General features: G+C 40.0%; 1 protein-coding gene across 10 annotated transcripts in view; it reads left to right on the plus strand.

The window, feature by feature from the left end:
* Nucleotides 1-16,216, plus strand: part of TUT4 (terminal uridylyl transferase 4) — a 127,284-nt gene that overhangs the window by 106,787 nt on the left and 4,281 nt on the right. For 5 of the 10 annotated variants that reach the window (XM_007978742.3, XM_007978739.3, XM_007978748.3 and 2 more), the window contains 4 exons: nucleotides 6,184-6,299; nucleotides 7,531-7,754; nucleotides 8,459-8,559; nucleotides 12,429-12,876. In XM_007978742.3, coding sequence (XP_007976933.1) covers nucleotides 6,184-6,299; nucleotides 7,531-7,754; nucleotides 8,459-8,559; nucleotides 12,429-12,876 — 889 coding nt within the window. The remainder of the gene's footprint in view (nucleotides 1-6,183; nucleotides 6,300-7,530; nucleotides 7,755-8,458; nucleotides 8,560-12,428; nucleotides 12,877-16,216) is intronic. The other 5 variants (XM_007978743.3, XM_007978740.3, XM_073007300.1 and 2 more) reach the window with 4 other exon arrangements.

A 16,216-nucleotide genomic window follows, 5' to 3' on the forward strand; every position in this document is an offset into this window, starting at 1 on the left:
CCATAATAGAGTGTCTGCAAGCTGAGGGGCAAGGAGAACCAGTCCAAGTCCCAAAACTGAAGAACTTGGAGTCCGACATTTGAGAGCAGGAAGCATTCAGCACGGGAGAAAGATAGGCTAGGCCCAACTTGCCTTTTCACGTTTTTCTGCTTGCCTTGTATTCACTGGAAGATGATTAAATTATGCCCACCAGATTAAGGGTTGATGTGCCTTCCCCAGCCCACTGACTCAAATGGTAATCTCTTTTGGCAACACCCAACAGATACACCTAGGATTAGTAGTTTGTATGCTTCAGTCCAGTCAAATTGACATTCAGTATTAACCATCACAACAAACATGCATTTACATTGCATCGTGAATGTTCTTGAACTTGTTCAGTCCAATTTCAGGTGCCTTCTTTCTTGGGGGTAGAATAAGAAAAGCAGAGAGAAGTCTTATTTTCCCTTGGAGCACTGGTTCTCAGATACTTTTATTTTCTAGCCTCTTATGGGGTGATAATAATTACAATGGAGACAAATAAAATAAGACTAAAATTTGAAAATGTAAAAAAAATGTAAAAACAAAATGACTGAAAAAAGGAAAACCTAACAATTTTTTTTTTTTTGAGACGGAGTCTTGCTCTGTCACCAGGCTGGAGTGCAGTGGCACGATCTCAGCTCACTGCAGCCTCCGCCTCCTGGGTTCAAGTGATCCTTCTGCCTCAGCCTCCTGAGTAGAAGGGACCACAGGCGCCCTACACCACGCCCAGCTAAGTTTTATATTTTTAGTAGAGGTGGGGTTTCACCATGTTGACCAGGATGGTCTCAGTCTCCTGACCTCATGACCCACCTGCCTTGGCCTCCGAAACTGCTGGGATTACAGGCGTGAACCACTGCATTTGGCCTAATTTGACTAATATTTTAATTGAAATAGAAACAGTGGAAAACAGACCAAAACACATATGATGATACACTGATAAAGCATTTTACCTGAGTATTGTGAGGAATCCAACTGTGTTTATATATGCATATGTTCAGTAGGAACCTCACAGTGTTGCATGCAGTCATACCTTTTTGTTTATTTTTGTTTTTTTGATACAAGATCTTGCTCTCATCCTCAGGCTGGAGTGCAGTGGTGCGATCATAGCTCACTGCAGCCTTGGACACCTGGGCTCAAGTGATCTTCCTGCCTTTGCCTCCTAAAGTTCTGAGATTTCAGGCATGAGCCACCATGCTCAGCCCCATGTAGTGACCTTTTTTTTTTTTTTTGAGATGGAGTCTCGCTCTTGTTTCCCAGGTTGGAGTACAGTGGCACAATCTCAGTGCACTGCAACCTCTGCCTCCCAGGTTCAAGTGATTCTCCTGCCTCAGCCTCGCAAGTAGCTGTGATTACAGGCATACGCCATTACGCCCAGCTGATTTTGTATTTTTACTAGAGACGGGGTTTCGCCATGTTGGTCAGGCTGGTTTTAAACTCCTGACCTTAGGTGATCCACCCACTTCAGCCTCCCGAAGTACTAGGATTACAGGCGTGAGCCACTGTGCCTGGCCGAGACTTTTTAGTAGAATACTAAATTAGAGTCCTCGGTAAACTGGAAGTGTGCCCATTTTAGTTTATGCATACAAATTTTTAGTAATTCTTAATAATGCAATTTATTATAATTACATATAGATGTCAAAATCTTTGGTCTTGAATGCCATTTGGGGCCTAGCAGAAGGGGCCCATGAGTCTGCTAATCATTTTTTGATTTACTTTATTCTCTTGCAAAAGTCACTATATAGTATTCCATAATTTGGATATACTAGTTTATCTAACTTCTTTTGATGGACATTTAGGTTATCTTCCTTGTATCAGTATTACAACTTACACAGGTTGAGCATCCCACATCTGAAGCCTGAAACTTATTGAGCACTGACATGACCCTCAAAGAAAATGCTCATACGGAGCATTTGAGATTTCAGATTTTCTGATTTGGGATGCTCAGCTGGTATAAATATAATGCAAGTATTCCAAAATCCAAAACACTGCTGATCTCAAACATTTCGGATAAGGGATACTCAACCTGTATGGTCGAAAATATCCTTGTACATAGTCTTTCATGCTTATACTTCATACCTGTTTCACTCCTAGTTACTGAGATTATAACAGTATGCAAGATAGATTTGCCTTATTTCCCTAAATTAATGAAAGATAAAGATAAGTATATTTCATGTTCTTTCATCTTTCTTGTTCTTTCAGTTATTTTTTCTACATCATTATATTCTCCTATATGTTGACCCATTTTGTCCATATCCATCAGCTGTCTTCTGTCATTTTTCTTCCCCATTTAACTTAGATTTTCTCTGCTCTCTAGCATATACTGTTGGTGGTGGGTTTTTTTTGTTTGTTTGTTTTTTTGTTTTTTTTGAGATGGAGTCTCACTCTGTCACCCATGCTGGAGTGCAGTGGTGCTATCCCAGCTCACTACAGCCTCCGCCACCCAGGTTGAAGCAATCCTCCTGCCTTGGCCTCCCTAGTAGCTGGGTTTACAGGTGCAGCCACCATGCCCAGATAATTTTTATATTTTTAGTAGAGACAGGGTTTTACCACGCTGGCCAGACAGGTCACAAACTCCTGACCTCAAATGATTGCTCACCTTGGCCTCCCAAAGTGCTGGGATTACAGGTATGAGCCACTGTGCCTGGCCATCTAACATATACCTTGAATTCCTTTGTGCTGCAGTCCTTCCTGTGCACTCTTCTGTATTGTGCCTTATATGAACTCAGCTATCCATCATGTGCCTGTCCTTGGGTAGCTGTACACTAATGGAAAAAAGTCAAAATGCTAGACAGTTTTAAGTATATAGTACAGTCATAAACATTTACTAGCCTCAGCTGGACTTTCAGTACTGTGTGACAGTCATATTTGTTTAGTTACCTTTAGCTCCTATTCTATTAGAACTATTTCAAATTTACCTATTTTACTCAAAGTGCAGTATGTTGACCGGGTGTGGTGGCTCACATCTGTAATCCCAGCATTTTGGGAGGCTGAGGCGGGCAGATCACAAGGTCAGGAGTTCGAGACCAGCCTGGTCAACGTGGTGAAACCCTGTCTCTACTAAAAATACAAAAATAATAAAAATAAAAATAACCGGGAGTGGTGGTGCGTGCCTGTAGTCACAGCTTGGTTGAGGCAGGAGAATCGCTTGAACCCGGGAGGCGGAGGTTGCAGTGAGCCGAGATTGCGCCACTGCACTCCAGCCTGGGTGACAGAGTGAGACTGTCTCAAAAAAAAAAAAAATAAGAAGAAGTGCTGTATGCCCTGCACTTTGTCCACCTTTTACCGCTACCCTTCTCACTCCAGTGGATGCTTTTCCTCTGAGACAGTACATAGTATCAAATAAGTAGTCCTTTAGCTTTCTGCTACTAGATCTATAAATCTACCTGCATCTGTAGGTATCTCTCCTTTATGAAAGATTAGTTCTTACATATGTACTCTAGATTATTCTGTCTACTCTGAATCTTCATCTGTGAAAAGCGTTTTCAGTTAAAATACATAAAATGTCTTTGCAGTTGAACATTTACAGATGAACAGTTGCTCTCAGTTTTAATGATAGGGAACACTAACTTTGAACCCTAATTGAGTGAACTATCATCTCCCTCCAAAATAATTCTATTCTTCTTAGTAGTAAACTTATATTACAGAAGATTATATCTAATTATTACTATGAGCATATTTAACATTTCTTCAATAAAATTTTTTGTGGAAATTTGCTTTCTCTCATTATGTAAGTACCTATATTACATCTTTAATTTTGTCACAACACCTAAAAGATGTACTACCTGACTCTTTACAGAATAAGTTTGCTGGCCTCAGGTGTAGGCCACCCTAACTGGGGTGGAAGGATAGAGAAAAGTGGATTCAAGAGATATTCAGCAATAGAATGTATACAACTTGGTCATTAATTAGAAGTGATGGATGAAAGAGAACAAGTTCAGGACGCTTCTTAGGTTTCTGTCTTAAGCAGCTGGGTGAATTAAGACCTTTACGTTGTCCTGGCAAAAAATAGGATGATGATTTTAATTAGCTACGTTGATTTATCAATAGTGATGAAGAATTGTATCTTTCGTCTTTAAAAAAAAAAAAAGAAAAACAGGATGGGCATGGTGGCTCATGCCTGCAGTCTGTTACTTTGGAAGGCCAGGTCAGGAAGATCGCTTGAGGCCAGGAGTTCAAGACCAGCCTGGCCAACACAGCGAGATGCTGTCTCTAAAAAACCAAATAAAACCAAACCAAGCAGCTTAATTGGAATAGAGTTCACATTATATACAACTCATTGTGCAATTCAGTGGTTTTTTATATATATACAAGATTGTGCAACCATCCCCACAATTTAATTTTAGAACATTTTCATCTTCTCTAAAATAAACCCTTGTCCTCATTAGCAGTCAGTTCTCATTCCCTCTCTTCCCCTCTTCTCAAACCACTAATCCACTTTTTGTCTCTTTGGATTTGCCTATTTGGGACATTTCATATAAGTTAAATGATACGATATGTAACATTTTGAAACTGGCGTCTTTCGTTTAGCATGGTGTTTTCAAGGTTCCTTCATGCTGTACCATGTATCAATACTTCATTCCCTTTTATGGCTGAAAAATACTCCATTTTATGGATACACTACATTTCATTATCCATTCATCAGTTGTTGGACATTTGAGTTGTTTCTACTTTTTGGCTATTATGAATAATGCTGTTGTGAATATTTGTGTGCAAATTTTTGTGAGAATATATGTTTTTATTTCTCTTGGTATATACTTAATAGTGTAATTGCTGTGTCATTTTGATAAATTTATGTTTAACTTTTCAAGGAACTGTTTTCTAAAGTGGCTGTGCTACTTTACATTCCCACCAGCAATACATATGTGTTCTAGTTTTTCTACATCCTCACCAATACTTGTTATTGTCTTTTTAAAGCTATAGGCGTCCTATTGGGCGTGTCTCGTATACTTTTATCCTTGAGTTTAGGTAAATGTGAAAACACCTAAGTGGACATGTTCTCTTGCCTTCCAGAAGGATGGACACCATTAGGACCAACTAGTCTTTGTGACAGTGCAAAACTAAGCTAAAGTTTAGAAGGATAAGCATGGTGCAAAGATAAAGCAGAATATAAGTCTGGTTCTAAGACTTGGGAAAATTATTTACTTCTTTTTAGTTCCCTACCTTTTTTTTAGGTCTGTTCCTCTTTACATAATACATGTTACATGTTCTTAAAAAGCTGTATTAAATCCAATCATATTTCACATAAACCAGAGAATTGCTTTTTTTGTTGTTGTTATTTACTTATTTATTTTTAGTTTTTGGAGACAGAGTCTCGCTACTTCATCCAGGCTGGAGTGCAGTGGCTGTTCATAGGCACAGTCATTATGTACTACAGCCTCAAACTCCTGGCCTTGAGTGGTCCTCCCATCTTAGCCTCCTGAGTAGCTGGGACTACAGACTTTTTTTGTCTCGCTGTGTCACCCAGACTGGAGTGCAGTGGCACGATCTTGGCTCACTGCAACCTCCACTTCCTGGATTCAAACAGCTCTCCTGTCTCTTCCTCCTGAATAGCTGGGACTACAGGCATACACCACCATGCTCAGCTAATTTTTGTGTTTTTAGTAGAGACGGGGTTTCAACATGTTGGCCAGGCTGGTCTCGAACTCTTGACCTCAGGTGATCCCGCCGCCTCGGCCTCCCTAAGTGTTGAGATTACAGGCATGAGTCACTGCACCCAGCCTACAGGCAATTTTGTACAGAGAATAATTCCTTTCCAAAAGTAGCCCGATATAGCAGAAAGCATGAGTTTTGTTGTGAGATGGACTTAGCTCTACATCTTTTATCTGAGACTTAACCTATTTTTTTCTATGGGCAAATGACTTGAACTCCTGAATCAGTTTTCCCATCTGTAAAACGAGGATGAAAGTAGTATCTACTTTATTGAGATTTTTCTTATTCATCTGTAGCATCTTTGTGTAAGGATGTAACTTGGTTAGTACTATTAGCAACTGTGATGATGATGATTGTGAATCTTATTTTCATATCATGGGTTTTACTTACAGTGAAACATTTGTTGCTGTTATTTTCTTTGTAAAAATAAACCATGTTTGCATCTTGGTCTTCTTTCCATTTGGATTCAAAAGTTTTATAGTGATTCCTCCTAGTAAAATTGCATTTTCTCCCTAGGAGTACTTCTTTGATTCCAGAGTATTAACAGATGGAGAACTGGCTCCCAATGATAGATGTTGCCGTGTGTGTGGAAAAATAGGCCACTACATGAAAGACTGCCCTAAAAGGAAAAGGTTGGCAAATGAATATATATCAACATTTTGAGGAAAATAAATGAGAGGCCCATTTGTAGCTATAATTATGTTCAGAAATGTTTAAGTGAGAAAGTTTAGGGTATTTAATTATACCTAAGGTAAATGTTCATTTGAGTGGAATTGTGTAGTACGGTAAGATTTGTTTGTGGTATAATAGTATCTTCTAACATTCATTTGTTCATTTATTCATTAATTCACTCAGTTTTTTGTTTTTGTTTTTGTTTTTGTTTGTTTTTTGAGATGGCGTCAAGCCCTGTCGCCCAGGCTGGAGTGCAATGGCGTGATCTCGGCTCACTGCAACCTCCGCCTCCTGGGTTCAAGTGATTCTCCTGCCTCAGCCTCCCAAGTAGCTGAGATTACAGGCGCGCACCACGAAGCCTGGCTAATTTTTAGTATCTTTAGTAGAGACGATATTTCACCAGTGTTGGCCAGGCTGGTCTCGAACTCCTGACCTGGTGATCCACCGCCTTGGCCTCCCAAATTGCTGGGTTTACAGGCGTGAGTCACCGTGCCAGCCAGTTTTGTCTTTTTTTTAATGAAGAAGCATTTATTGACACCAACTATGCGTTGGGAACTGTTCTAGGAGAAATAAAAGTGACCAAGACATTGGGTTCTTGCTGAGGATCTCACAGTCATGCAAACTGATAATTAAAATACAATTAATGGAATTCTTGAGATACATACTGTGAGCTATACTTACAGATCTTGGGGAATGTACATCTTCTATACTCCCTCAAAATACATCTATGAATTATAGTCTCCCAGGTTCTGTATACTGTAGTAGGTCAGGAAGATCTCTTTCTTTTGTAAAACTAATATAAAAACTTGGAACTTTTGAGACAGAACAAACTTCCAGTTTCCATCACTGCTATTTACTGACTATTAAATTTAGTCAAGACACTTACCTTCTCTAAGCCTCAATTTCTTTTTGAAACCAGAGATAATAAATATCAACCTCTAAGGATTGTTAAAGGTTTAAAAATTTGGTATTTTAAGAAATTTAATATAACGTTGTTTTACAAAACTACTAGAAAACCCAGTTCCTGCCAAAGGAGCAGGTATGCCATAATGTTTGTTCCCTTGACTTCAAAAAGACGCATGAAATGGTGGGCATGCTAGTCCTTTTATTATCGTGAGAGTCCTGCATAGTTTAGTTTGTTCTGTGACTCACTTAATTTACAAGTCCCTAGCCCCACATTATTGGTATCAGCAGTTTACTGTTTAGACTAAAGAAGAAAGACAGTGAAGAAGAGAAGGAAGGGAATGAAGAAGAGAAAGATTCTCGAGACATTCTTGACCCCCGAGACCTCCACGACACTCGAGACTTTAGAGACCCCAGAGACCTCAGATGTTTTATATGTGGAGATGCTGGACATGTACGAAGGGAGTGCCCAGAGGTCAAGCTGGCCCGTCAGAGGAATAGCAGTGTGGCAGGTAAATAGAAAAGACCAAACATAGTTTCTGGTAGAAACGAAGTCATTTATGTTGCTTGCATGCTGAAGGACCCTAATTCCTCTCTATTGCAAACCTAATTGTATGATTTTGGACATTACAATTTCTTAAAGAGATAAAATTTAGACAATGAGTCGTTTACTTTGAATAGTACTTGGGTAAGTTCATTATCAAGGTCTCCACAGTCTGTTATATTCAGTTATCTCCCTTTAAGTATTCTTTGGAGGGTTTTTTTTTTTTTTTTTTTGAGACAGAGTCTTGCTCTTGTTACCCAGGCTGCAGTGCAGTGGTATGATGACAGCTCACTGCAGCTTTGACCTCCTGGACTCAAGTGGTCCTCCCACCTCAGCCTTCCGGAGTACTAGGATTACAGATATGAGCCACTGCACCCAACCATAAAGTATTTCTGAAATAAATATGTTGTCTCCTTTAGAAAAGCAGATGACATTTGTTCTTATTTCTAGGATCAGTGTATTTTTTTTCTTGATCTGCTAGATTGAAAAATGGCTTTTGAAAGTAGCTCGGTTGCTACAAGTCCTTCACTAATATACTCAAGGTTTAAAAGTCTAAGTTTATAGAATTGCAGAGATATTTGAGATTCTTTTACATAAGAAGGGAGTTTATTTATTGTCATTTCTTTGCTACTTTCCTTATCTGTTGATTTTCTTTGTGATGCCTTCTCTTAGCAGCCCAGCTGGTCCGCAACCTTGTAAATGCTCAACAGGTGGCTGGTTCAGCTCAGCAACAGGGTGATCAGTCCATAAGGACTAGACAGTCCTCAGAATGTGTAAGTACTCTGCCTGTGAATGTGTTAGTCTTGACTGATGATAGCAGTATCTTTAATGTGTTTTCTCTCAGACTGGCAAATACAATCTTCCAGATTACATAGTGCTTTGTATATATGTCCTTGCTAGGCACATAAGGTGGAATGAGCATTCCTTTTGGAATAATGTAGATCTGGGTTTCTGTCTACAGAGAAGCTACTTAATTTACATGAGCCTACTCTTCAGTTGTACGATAACTACCTAATAAGATGGATTAAAAATAAGGTAATGACTTTGAGGTTTCAGACTTTGCTTAGTGGAAAAATATCAGTACCTTTAATAAAAATAGACATAAAAATTGAGATGTTTTAGGCATTTAGTGTTGTTAGGTCAATATGTACATGGCATTTTGCTTGCATGAAACTTCTGTCTTCTCATAGCTTGACCTGTGGATACCTAGTGAAATACACCCTGTAAAAAAACAGTATTGAATGAGAATTTAGACTCATAAGTTTATTTTACTATTTTTTCTTTAAGAGGGAGTCTCGTTCTGTTGCCTAGGCTGGAGTGCAGTGGCGCATTCTTGGCTTACTGCAACCTCCTCACCCCTGGGATCACGTAATTCTGTCTCCATCTCCTGAGTAGCTGGACTGCAGGCAACGCTACCACGCCCGGCTAATTTTTGTATTTTTAGCAGGGGTGGGATTTCACCATATTGGTCAGGCTGGTCTTGAACTCCTGACCTCAGGTGATCCACCTGCCTCAGCTCCCCACAGTGCTGGGATTACAGGTGTGAGCCGTTGTGCCCAGCACAGACTCATAAGTTTAATATTAAGTTTGCTGAGCTGCTCTTAACCTTTGTATAAATCTATATTCACCTTGTACTTCTTAATAATTACTCTAAATAACACTCTAAATCTGGCATAATGTTCAGTGCTCTACACTTAGCAAATTTAATCCTGCGAGTGGCCAAGTGAAGTGGTAGATATTAGTATCATCAAATTTTACAAACTGGGAAACTGAGAATAAGAGAGTATAAAAATCAAACCGAGGTCTTTCTAGCGTCAAATCTGTTAACTGTTTAACATGCTAAATCTAATGTGATTTGTGTTCTAGAAAAAACTTTCAAGTATTCGAAGAGTATTAGGGAGAATCTTTGGAAAACATTTAGGAAATTTTCCACCCTCATCTCAAACACTTGAATACCTATTATGTGCCTGATACTTTCATAAACAATAATAATCACATTTAATGTAGCTAACACTTGTTGAGTGTAAACTATGTGCTTATACGTGCATTCATTCTTTATGATTATAAAATATTTCAAAAGTACAGAAAAGTATAGAAAGTAAATCTCTATCATTACCAAGCTTTAACAGTTTTTAACATTGTTATTTTAGCTTTATTAAAAAATTACCCTTAGTTGAAACCCCTGTACATTCTTCTTCGATCCCATTCCTATCTTAAAAGCTTCTTTATCATCCTTCCGTTGTTACAGAAATGTGTCTGCTATCTTGAACTTGGTGGTTATATGTTCCACATGCATTGTTCAGTTAATCTTCTCAAAAACCTAAGGCAAATTCTGATTATACTTTACAGGTAAAGAAACCGAGGTTCAAGTTCCTTGCCTGACTTCAGTAGACACTTGGAATCGGAACGTGAGCCCTCAGGCTCTCTGTCAGCAAAACTTATGCTCTGACCACTTTTCTGTGCTGTCCTAATTTTCGTTTTATGCCACTAGTCCTCACTTTTCTCTCACCTGTGCTTTTGGAAAGAGTCTGTCTAATGGACACTACTACTCTTATGTCTAACAAAGCACTGCAACATGTCTAAAATATAGTTAATCTTTCCTTCCAACCCCCAGGACTTGCTGCTTCCTCCTGTGTTTTATATCTCGTTGAATGATCCCATTTTCTGTCTAATTTCCAAAACTTTTCCCTTTCCTTCAACCTCTGTATTCAGTCACTAAGTCCTGTTGTTTCTGCCTTTGAAAAAGCTAGGTGTGGTGGCTCACTCCTGTAATCCCAGGACTTTGGGAGACTGAGGTGGGCAGATCACTTGAGGTCAGGAGTTTGAGACCAGCCTGACCAACATGGTAAAACCCCATCTCTGCTAAAAATACAAAAAATTAGCTGGGTGTGGTGGCAGGCAACCTGTCATCCCAGCTAGTTGGGAGACAGGCAGGAGAATCGCTTGAACCCAGGAGGTGGAGATTGCAGTGAGCGGAGATTACACCACTGCACTCCAGCCTGGGCAACACAGTGAGACTATCTAAAAAAAAAAAAAAAAAAAAATCTCACAGCTATTTGCTTCCCTCTATCCCTGTTTATATTTCCTTAGCCTAGGTTACTATCATCTCAGGACTGCTTTATTATAGCAGCCTCCTAATCAGTCTCAACAACCTTTTAATTTTTACCTATTTATTCATTCATACAATTGTGAGACAGCGTCTTGTTCTATTGCCCAGACTGGAGTGCAGTGGCACAATCACAGCTCACTGCAGTCTTGACCTCCCAGGCTCAGGTGATTCTCCCATGTCAAACTCCAGAGTAGCTGGGACTAGAGGCACGCACCACCACACTTGGCTAATTAAAGATGGGATTTCGACATGTTGCCCAGGCAGGTCTCAAACTCCTGAGCTCAAGTGATCTGCCTGCCTCAGCCTCTGAAAGTGCTAGGATTACAGTCTTGAGCCACTGTTCGTGTTCTCTCATCAGCCTTTAAAAAAAAAAAAATTCTCTATTTTATTCTTATTAAACCAGAATAATCTTTCTAAAGTTCAGATTGATCATGTTCCTTACCTGTTTAGAACCCTTCAGTGGTTTACCACTGCACATAGGATATAGTCTAAATTACAAGGCTTGTAAGACACTTCATTGTGTTGCCCCTGTTTAGCTCTTCAGCCTCAGCCATTCCCCTGCATTATACTCCAGTAATATTAAACTTCTTTCGGATTCCAATTACTTTAAAAAGCCATGTATTTTCATACCTCTAGACCTTCAATCATATTGAACACTCTTCCTCTCCCCTTATCTCTACCTTCTTGTATCAGACTGATTTCTGTTTACCCTGAGTCTCAGTTAAAAGGTCACTTTTTCTGGGAAGCTTTCTTTGATTTCTCTTCTCCCCTTCTCCCAAAGTGGCTTTAGGTGTTCTGCTCTGGGATTTCATTATATAGTTGACCCTTGAACAAAACAGGTTTGAACTGCGTGGGTCTACTTATACATAAATTTTTCCCAACAGATTGTGGTTGGAAAATACAGTATTCTCAGGATGCAAAATCCAAGTATTCAGAGATCCAACTTTTTGTATATATGGGTTCTGTAGGGCTGACTGTGGGACTTGAGTGCAGGAGGATTGTGGGGGTCCTGGAACAAATCCCCTGCATATCCTGAGGGACAACTGTACACTATACATTCTTTATCATAATACTCCTTATACTTATTGTGCTTGCTTATGTAATCTTTATCTGCTCCCCTCCTTACCCCCTTAAACATTGAGCTCCATCAGGGCATACTTGTTGGCATTACATTTTTGTTACCTAGAACAATACTCAGTACATAATTAACACAGTAAATACTTGTTGAGGGACTGAATGAAAGTGACTATGAGATATTTAGATGGAAGACTTGAGTTTGCAGTGGGAAGTATGTGTTCTGCATGATGGGAACTGTGTCTGGGCTCTCTTTTCTTTGGACAATAAAAAGATTTGTGAGGCAATACCTACTTGAGAAGGGGGTTTGAGTACCTTGGGAAAAACTCATTATTTGTTATGATATACATCATAAAGTTCTGTTTTATAAAGTTTTTAATTTTGTATTTTATCTCTACTTTTATAAAATTAAGACATTTATAACTTAATTTTAAAATGTGTGTGTGGTTTTTTCTGCAGTCTGAATCACCATCTTATTCTCCTCAGCCTCAGCCATTTCCACAGAACTCTTCCCAGTCAGCTGCTATTACCCAGCCTTCATCTCAGCCAGGATCCCAGCCTAAGCTTGGCCCACCTCAGCAGGGAGCCCAACCTCCCCATCAGGTCCAGATGCCACTGTATAACTTTCCCCAGTCACCACCAGCTCAGTATTCTCCCATGCACAATATGGGATTGTTGCCAATGCACCCTCTCCAGATCCCTGCCCCGTCCTGGCCCATCCATGGCCCAGTGATCCACTCTGCACCAGGCAGTGCCCCCAGCAATATTGGCCTGAATGATCCCAGCATCATCTTTGCACAGCCTGCTGCCAGACCTGTGGCAATCCCTAACACGTCTCACGATGGACACTGGCCCCGTACTGTGGCTCCGAATTCCCTGGTGAACAATGGTGCCGTGGGGAATTCAGGTAATCCTTCCTTTTCTTTTGTATCTGTCTGTAGAAACAATGTGAGGAAAAAGAAGGAAAGCAGTATTTGTGGAGGGACAGTACAGGATTAGATAAAGATTAAGAATATGAACTCTGGATTCAGACTGCCTGGATTTGAATCCTGGCCCTGCCATTTATTATGTAGTGTGGGCAATTACTTAATCTCTTTGTGCATTGGTTTCATCTGTAAAATAGGCCATCTGACTCACAGGGATGTTGTAAATGTTAAATGAGATGTAACACACGTAAATGTTAGCTATTAATTTTAGTATTTAAAAAAATTTTCACTACCACCCTGTTTGGTGTATTATTATACAGTTGATGAAATTGGAGAGTTAAGTAACTTAACTGTCTTACTGTCACGGTTAATAATGGTAGGTTGGCCTGGCATGGTGGCTCACGCCTGTAATCTCAGCACTTTGGGAGGCTGAAGCAGGTGGATTACCTGAAGTCAGGAGTTTGAGACGAGCCTGGCCAACATGGTGAAACCCCATCTCTAGTAAAAATGCAAAAATTAGCTGGGCGTGGTGGTGGGCGCCTATAATCCCAACTATGTGGGAGGCTGAGGCAGGAGAATCGCTTGATCCCAGGAGGCGGAGGTTGCAGTGAGCCGAGATTGCGCCATTGCACTCCAGCCTGGGCAACAGAGCAGAAGTGTCTGAAAAAAAAGACGAACGAAACCAAAAAAATTTATAGTAATGGTAGGTCCAAGACTTAAACTAATTTCTTTGTTCAGAACTTTGCTGCTGTGCACCCTAGACACTATTACTTCTCAGTAAGGAACAATTCTTTAAAAAAGAAAAAAGCATTAATAGCATTTAAAAAATATTTTTTTTCCTGATATCTAAGTAATACATATTCATTATAGAGTATTTAAGAAATAAATCATCTGTCTCAATTCCTAGACATAAATACTAAGGAATATTTTGGTGTATTACCTTTCAGTCATTTTTTTTTAAATTGCCTATTTAAGAAAATAGTTGATACGTGCTGTAAATCTAGTTTTATATCCAGCTTTAAGATATACATACACACACACACGCATATGCATATAAATACTTATACACACTTACACATATACACACAGGCTGGCACGGTGGCTTACACCTGTAATCCCAGAACTTTGGGAGGCTGAGGTGGGCAGATCACTTGAGGCCAGGAGTTTAAGACCAGCCTGGCCAACATGGCAAAACTCTTGTCTCTATTAAAAATACAAAAACTAGCCAGGTGTGGTGATACACGCCTGTAATCCCAACTACTCAGGAGGCTGAGGCGGGAGAATCACTTGAACCCAGGGAGACAGAGGTTGCAGTGAGTTGAGATCATGCCATTGCATTCCAGCCTGGGAGACAGAGTGAGACTCCAAAAAAAAAAAAAAATATATATATATATATATTCATATGTCTCTAAATATATATATATAAATATATATACATATTAATATATATATATAAATATATATACATATTAATATATATATATTTAGAGACAAAGTCTCAAAGTGTCCAGGTTGGAGTGCAGTGGCTATTCACAGACCAATCTAGCACACTACAACCTTGAACTCCTGGGCTCAAGTGCTTCTCCTGCCTCAGCCTCCTGAGTAGCTGTGGGACTACAGGCACACACCACTGCGCCTGACTTATGCCTAACTTTTTAGTGATAATTATTTTTATCTTAAGAACTATTATGGAAATTTTGAAACATACACAAAAGAAAGTAAAGTATATAGTGAACCCCCCTCCCCATTAACCAACTTTAACAGTTACCAATAATTTGCTATTTTTTTTTATCTGACTCCTCCTAACCATTACAAATTTTTTTGACTTGACTGATCAAATCTCAGACATTGGATCAAATTTGCTTTTTAACTTCAGCTGTATCACTTAAAAAAAATCAGGCCGGGCGCGGTGGCTCACGCCTGTAATCCCAGCACTTTGGGAGGCCGAGACGGGCAGATCACGAGGTCAGGAGATTGAGACCATCCTGGCTAACACAATGAAACCCCGTCTCTACTGAAAAATACAAAAAACTAGCCAGGCGAGGTGGCGGGTGCCTATAGTCCCAGCTACTCGGGAGGCTGAGGCAGGAGAATGGCGTAAACCTGGGAGGCAGAGCTTGCAGTGAGCTGAGATCCGGCCACTGCACCGCAGCCTGGGTGACAGAGCAAGACTCCGTCTCAAAAAAAAAAAAAAGAATCATGAGATCATTACTATAGCTAGTATCATCTAATACCCAGTCCTTGTTCATTTTTTCCTGTTTCTCTAAAAAGGTATATAGTTTATTGAGACAGTCTCGCTCTGTCGCCAGGCTGGAGTGCAGTGGCACAATCTCAGCTCACTGCAACCTCCACCTTCTGGGTTCAAGTGATTCTCCTGCCTCAGCCTCCCGAATAGCTGAGACTACAGGTGCATGCCACTGTGCCTGGCTCTTTTTTTTTTTTTTTTTTTGAGAGGGAGTCTTGCTCTGTCGCCCAGGCTGGAATGCAGTGGCACGATGTCAGCTCACTGCAACCTCTGCCTCCTGGGTTCAAGCGATTCTCCTGCCTCAGCCTCCCAAGTAGCTGGGACTACAGGTGCCTGCCACCATGCCTGGCTAATTTTTGTATTTTAGTAGAGACGGGTTTCACTACGTAGGTTAAGCTGGTCTCGAATTGCTGACCTCAAATGATCCGCCTGCCTCGCCGCACCAGGCCCTAATTTTTGTATTTTTAGTAGAGATGGGGTTTCATTCACCACGTTGGCCAGGCTGGTCTTGATCTCTTGACCTCATGATCCGCCTGCCTCGGCCTCCCAAAGTGCTGGGTTTATAGGCGTGAGCCACTGTGCCCGGCCTAAAAAAGTATTCCTGTTATTGATTTATTTGAATCAAAATTCAAACTGTGTATTTGATTTTTATATCTCTTAACTGTCCTTTATAACAGTTGCTGCTTCTATTTTTTTTCCCCAATATAAACTATTTTTTGAAGGCACTGTAGAATTTCCCATATTCTGGAGTTGGCTGATTATGTCTTTGTGGCATCGTTTAATGTGTACCTCTGTCCCTGTATTTCCTGTAAACTGGGATTTAGATTCAGAGACTGGATTAGAGTCAGGCTCTTTCTCTTGGTAAGAATGCAGCTTGGTGGGTCCCATATATTTCCAGTTTCCTCACTTCAGAAGGAACTTACTGTCTGGTTGTTACTATTTTAGTGACTTAAGATTGATCTGTGAGTTAGGTTTTATCAGCCATTATCCATTATGAAGTTCATCAATTTTTACTTAATAGTCTTAGCTGCCATTGATAATTGTTGTCAGTATCCATTATTTTGCTATCTCCAGCT

The sequence above is a fragment of the Chlorocebus sabaeus genome, chromosome 20 (assembly GCF_047675955.1).
Source record: "Chlorocebus sabaeus isolate Y175 chromosome 20, mChlSab1.0.hap1, whole genome shotgun sequence".
In the NCBI taxonomy this organism is placed as follows: Eukaryota; Metazoa; Chordata; class Mammalia; order Primates; family Cercopithecidae; genus Chlorocebus; species Chlorocebus sabaeus.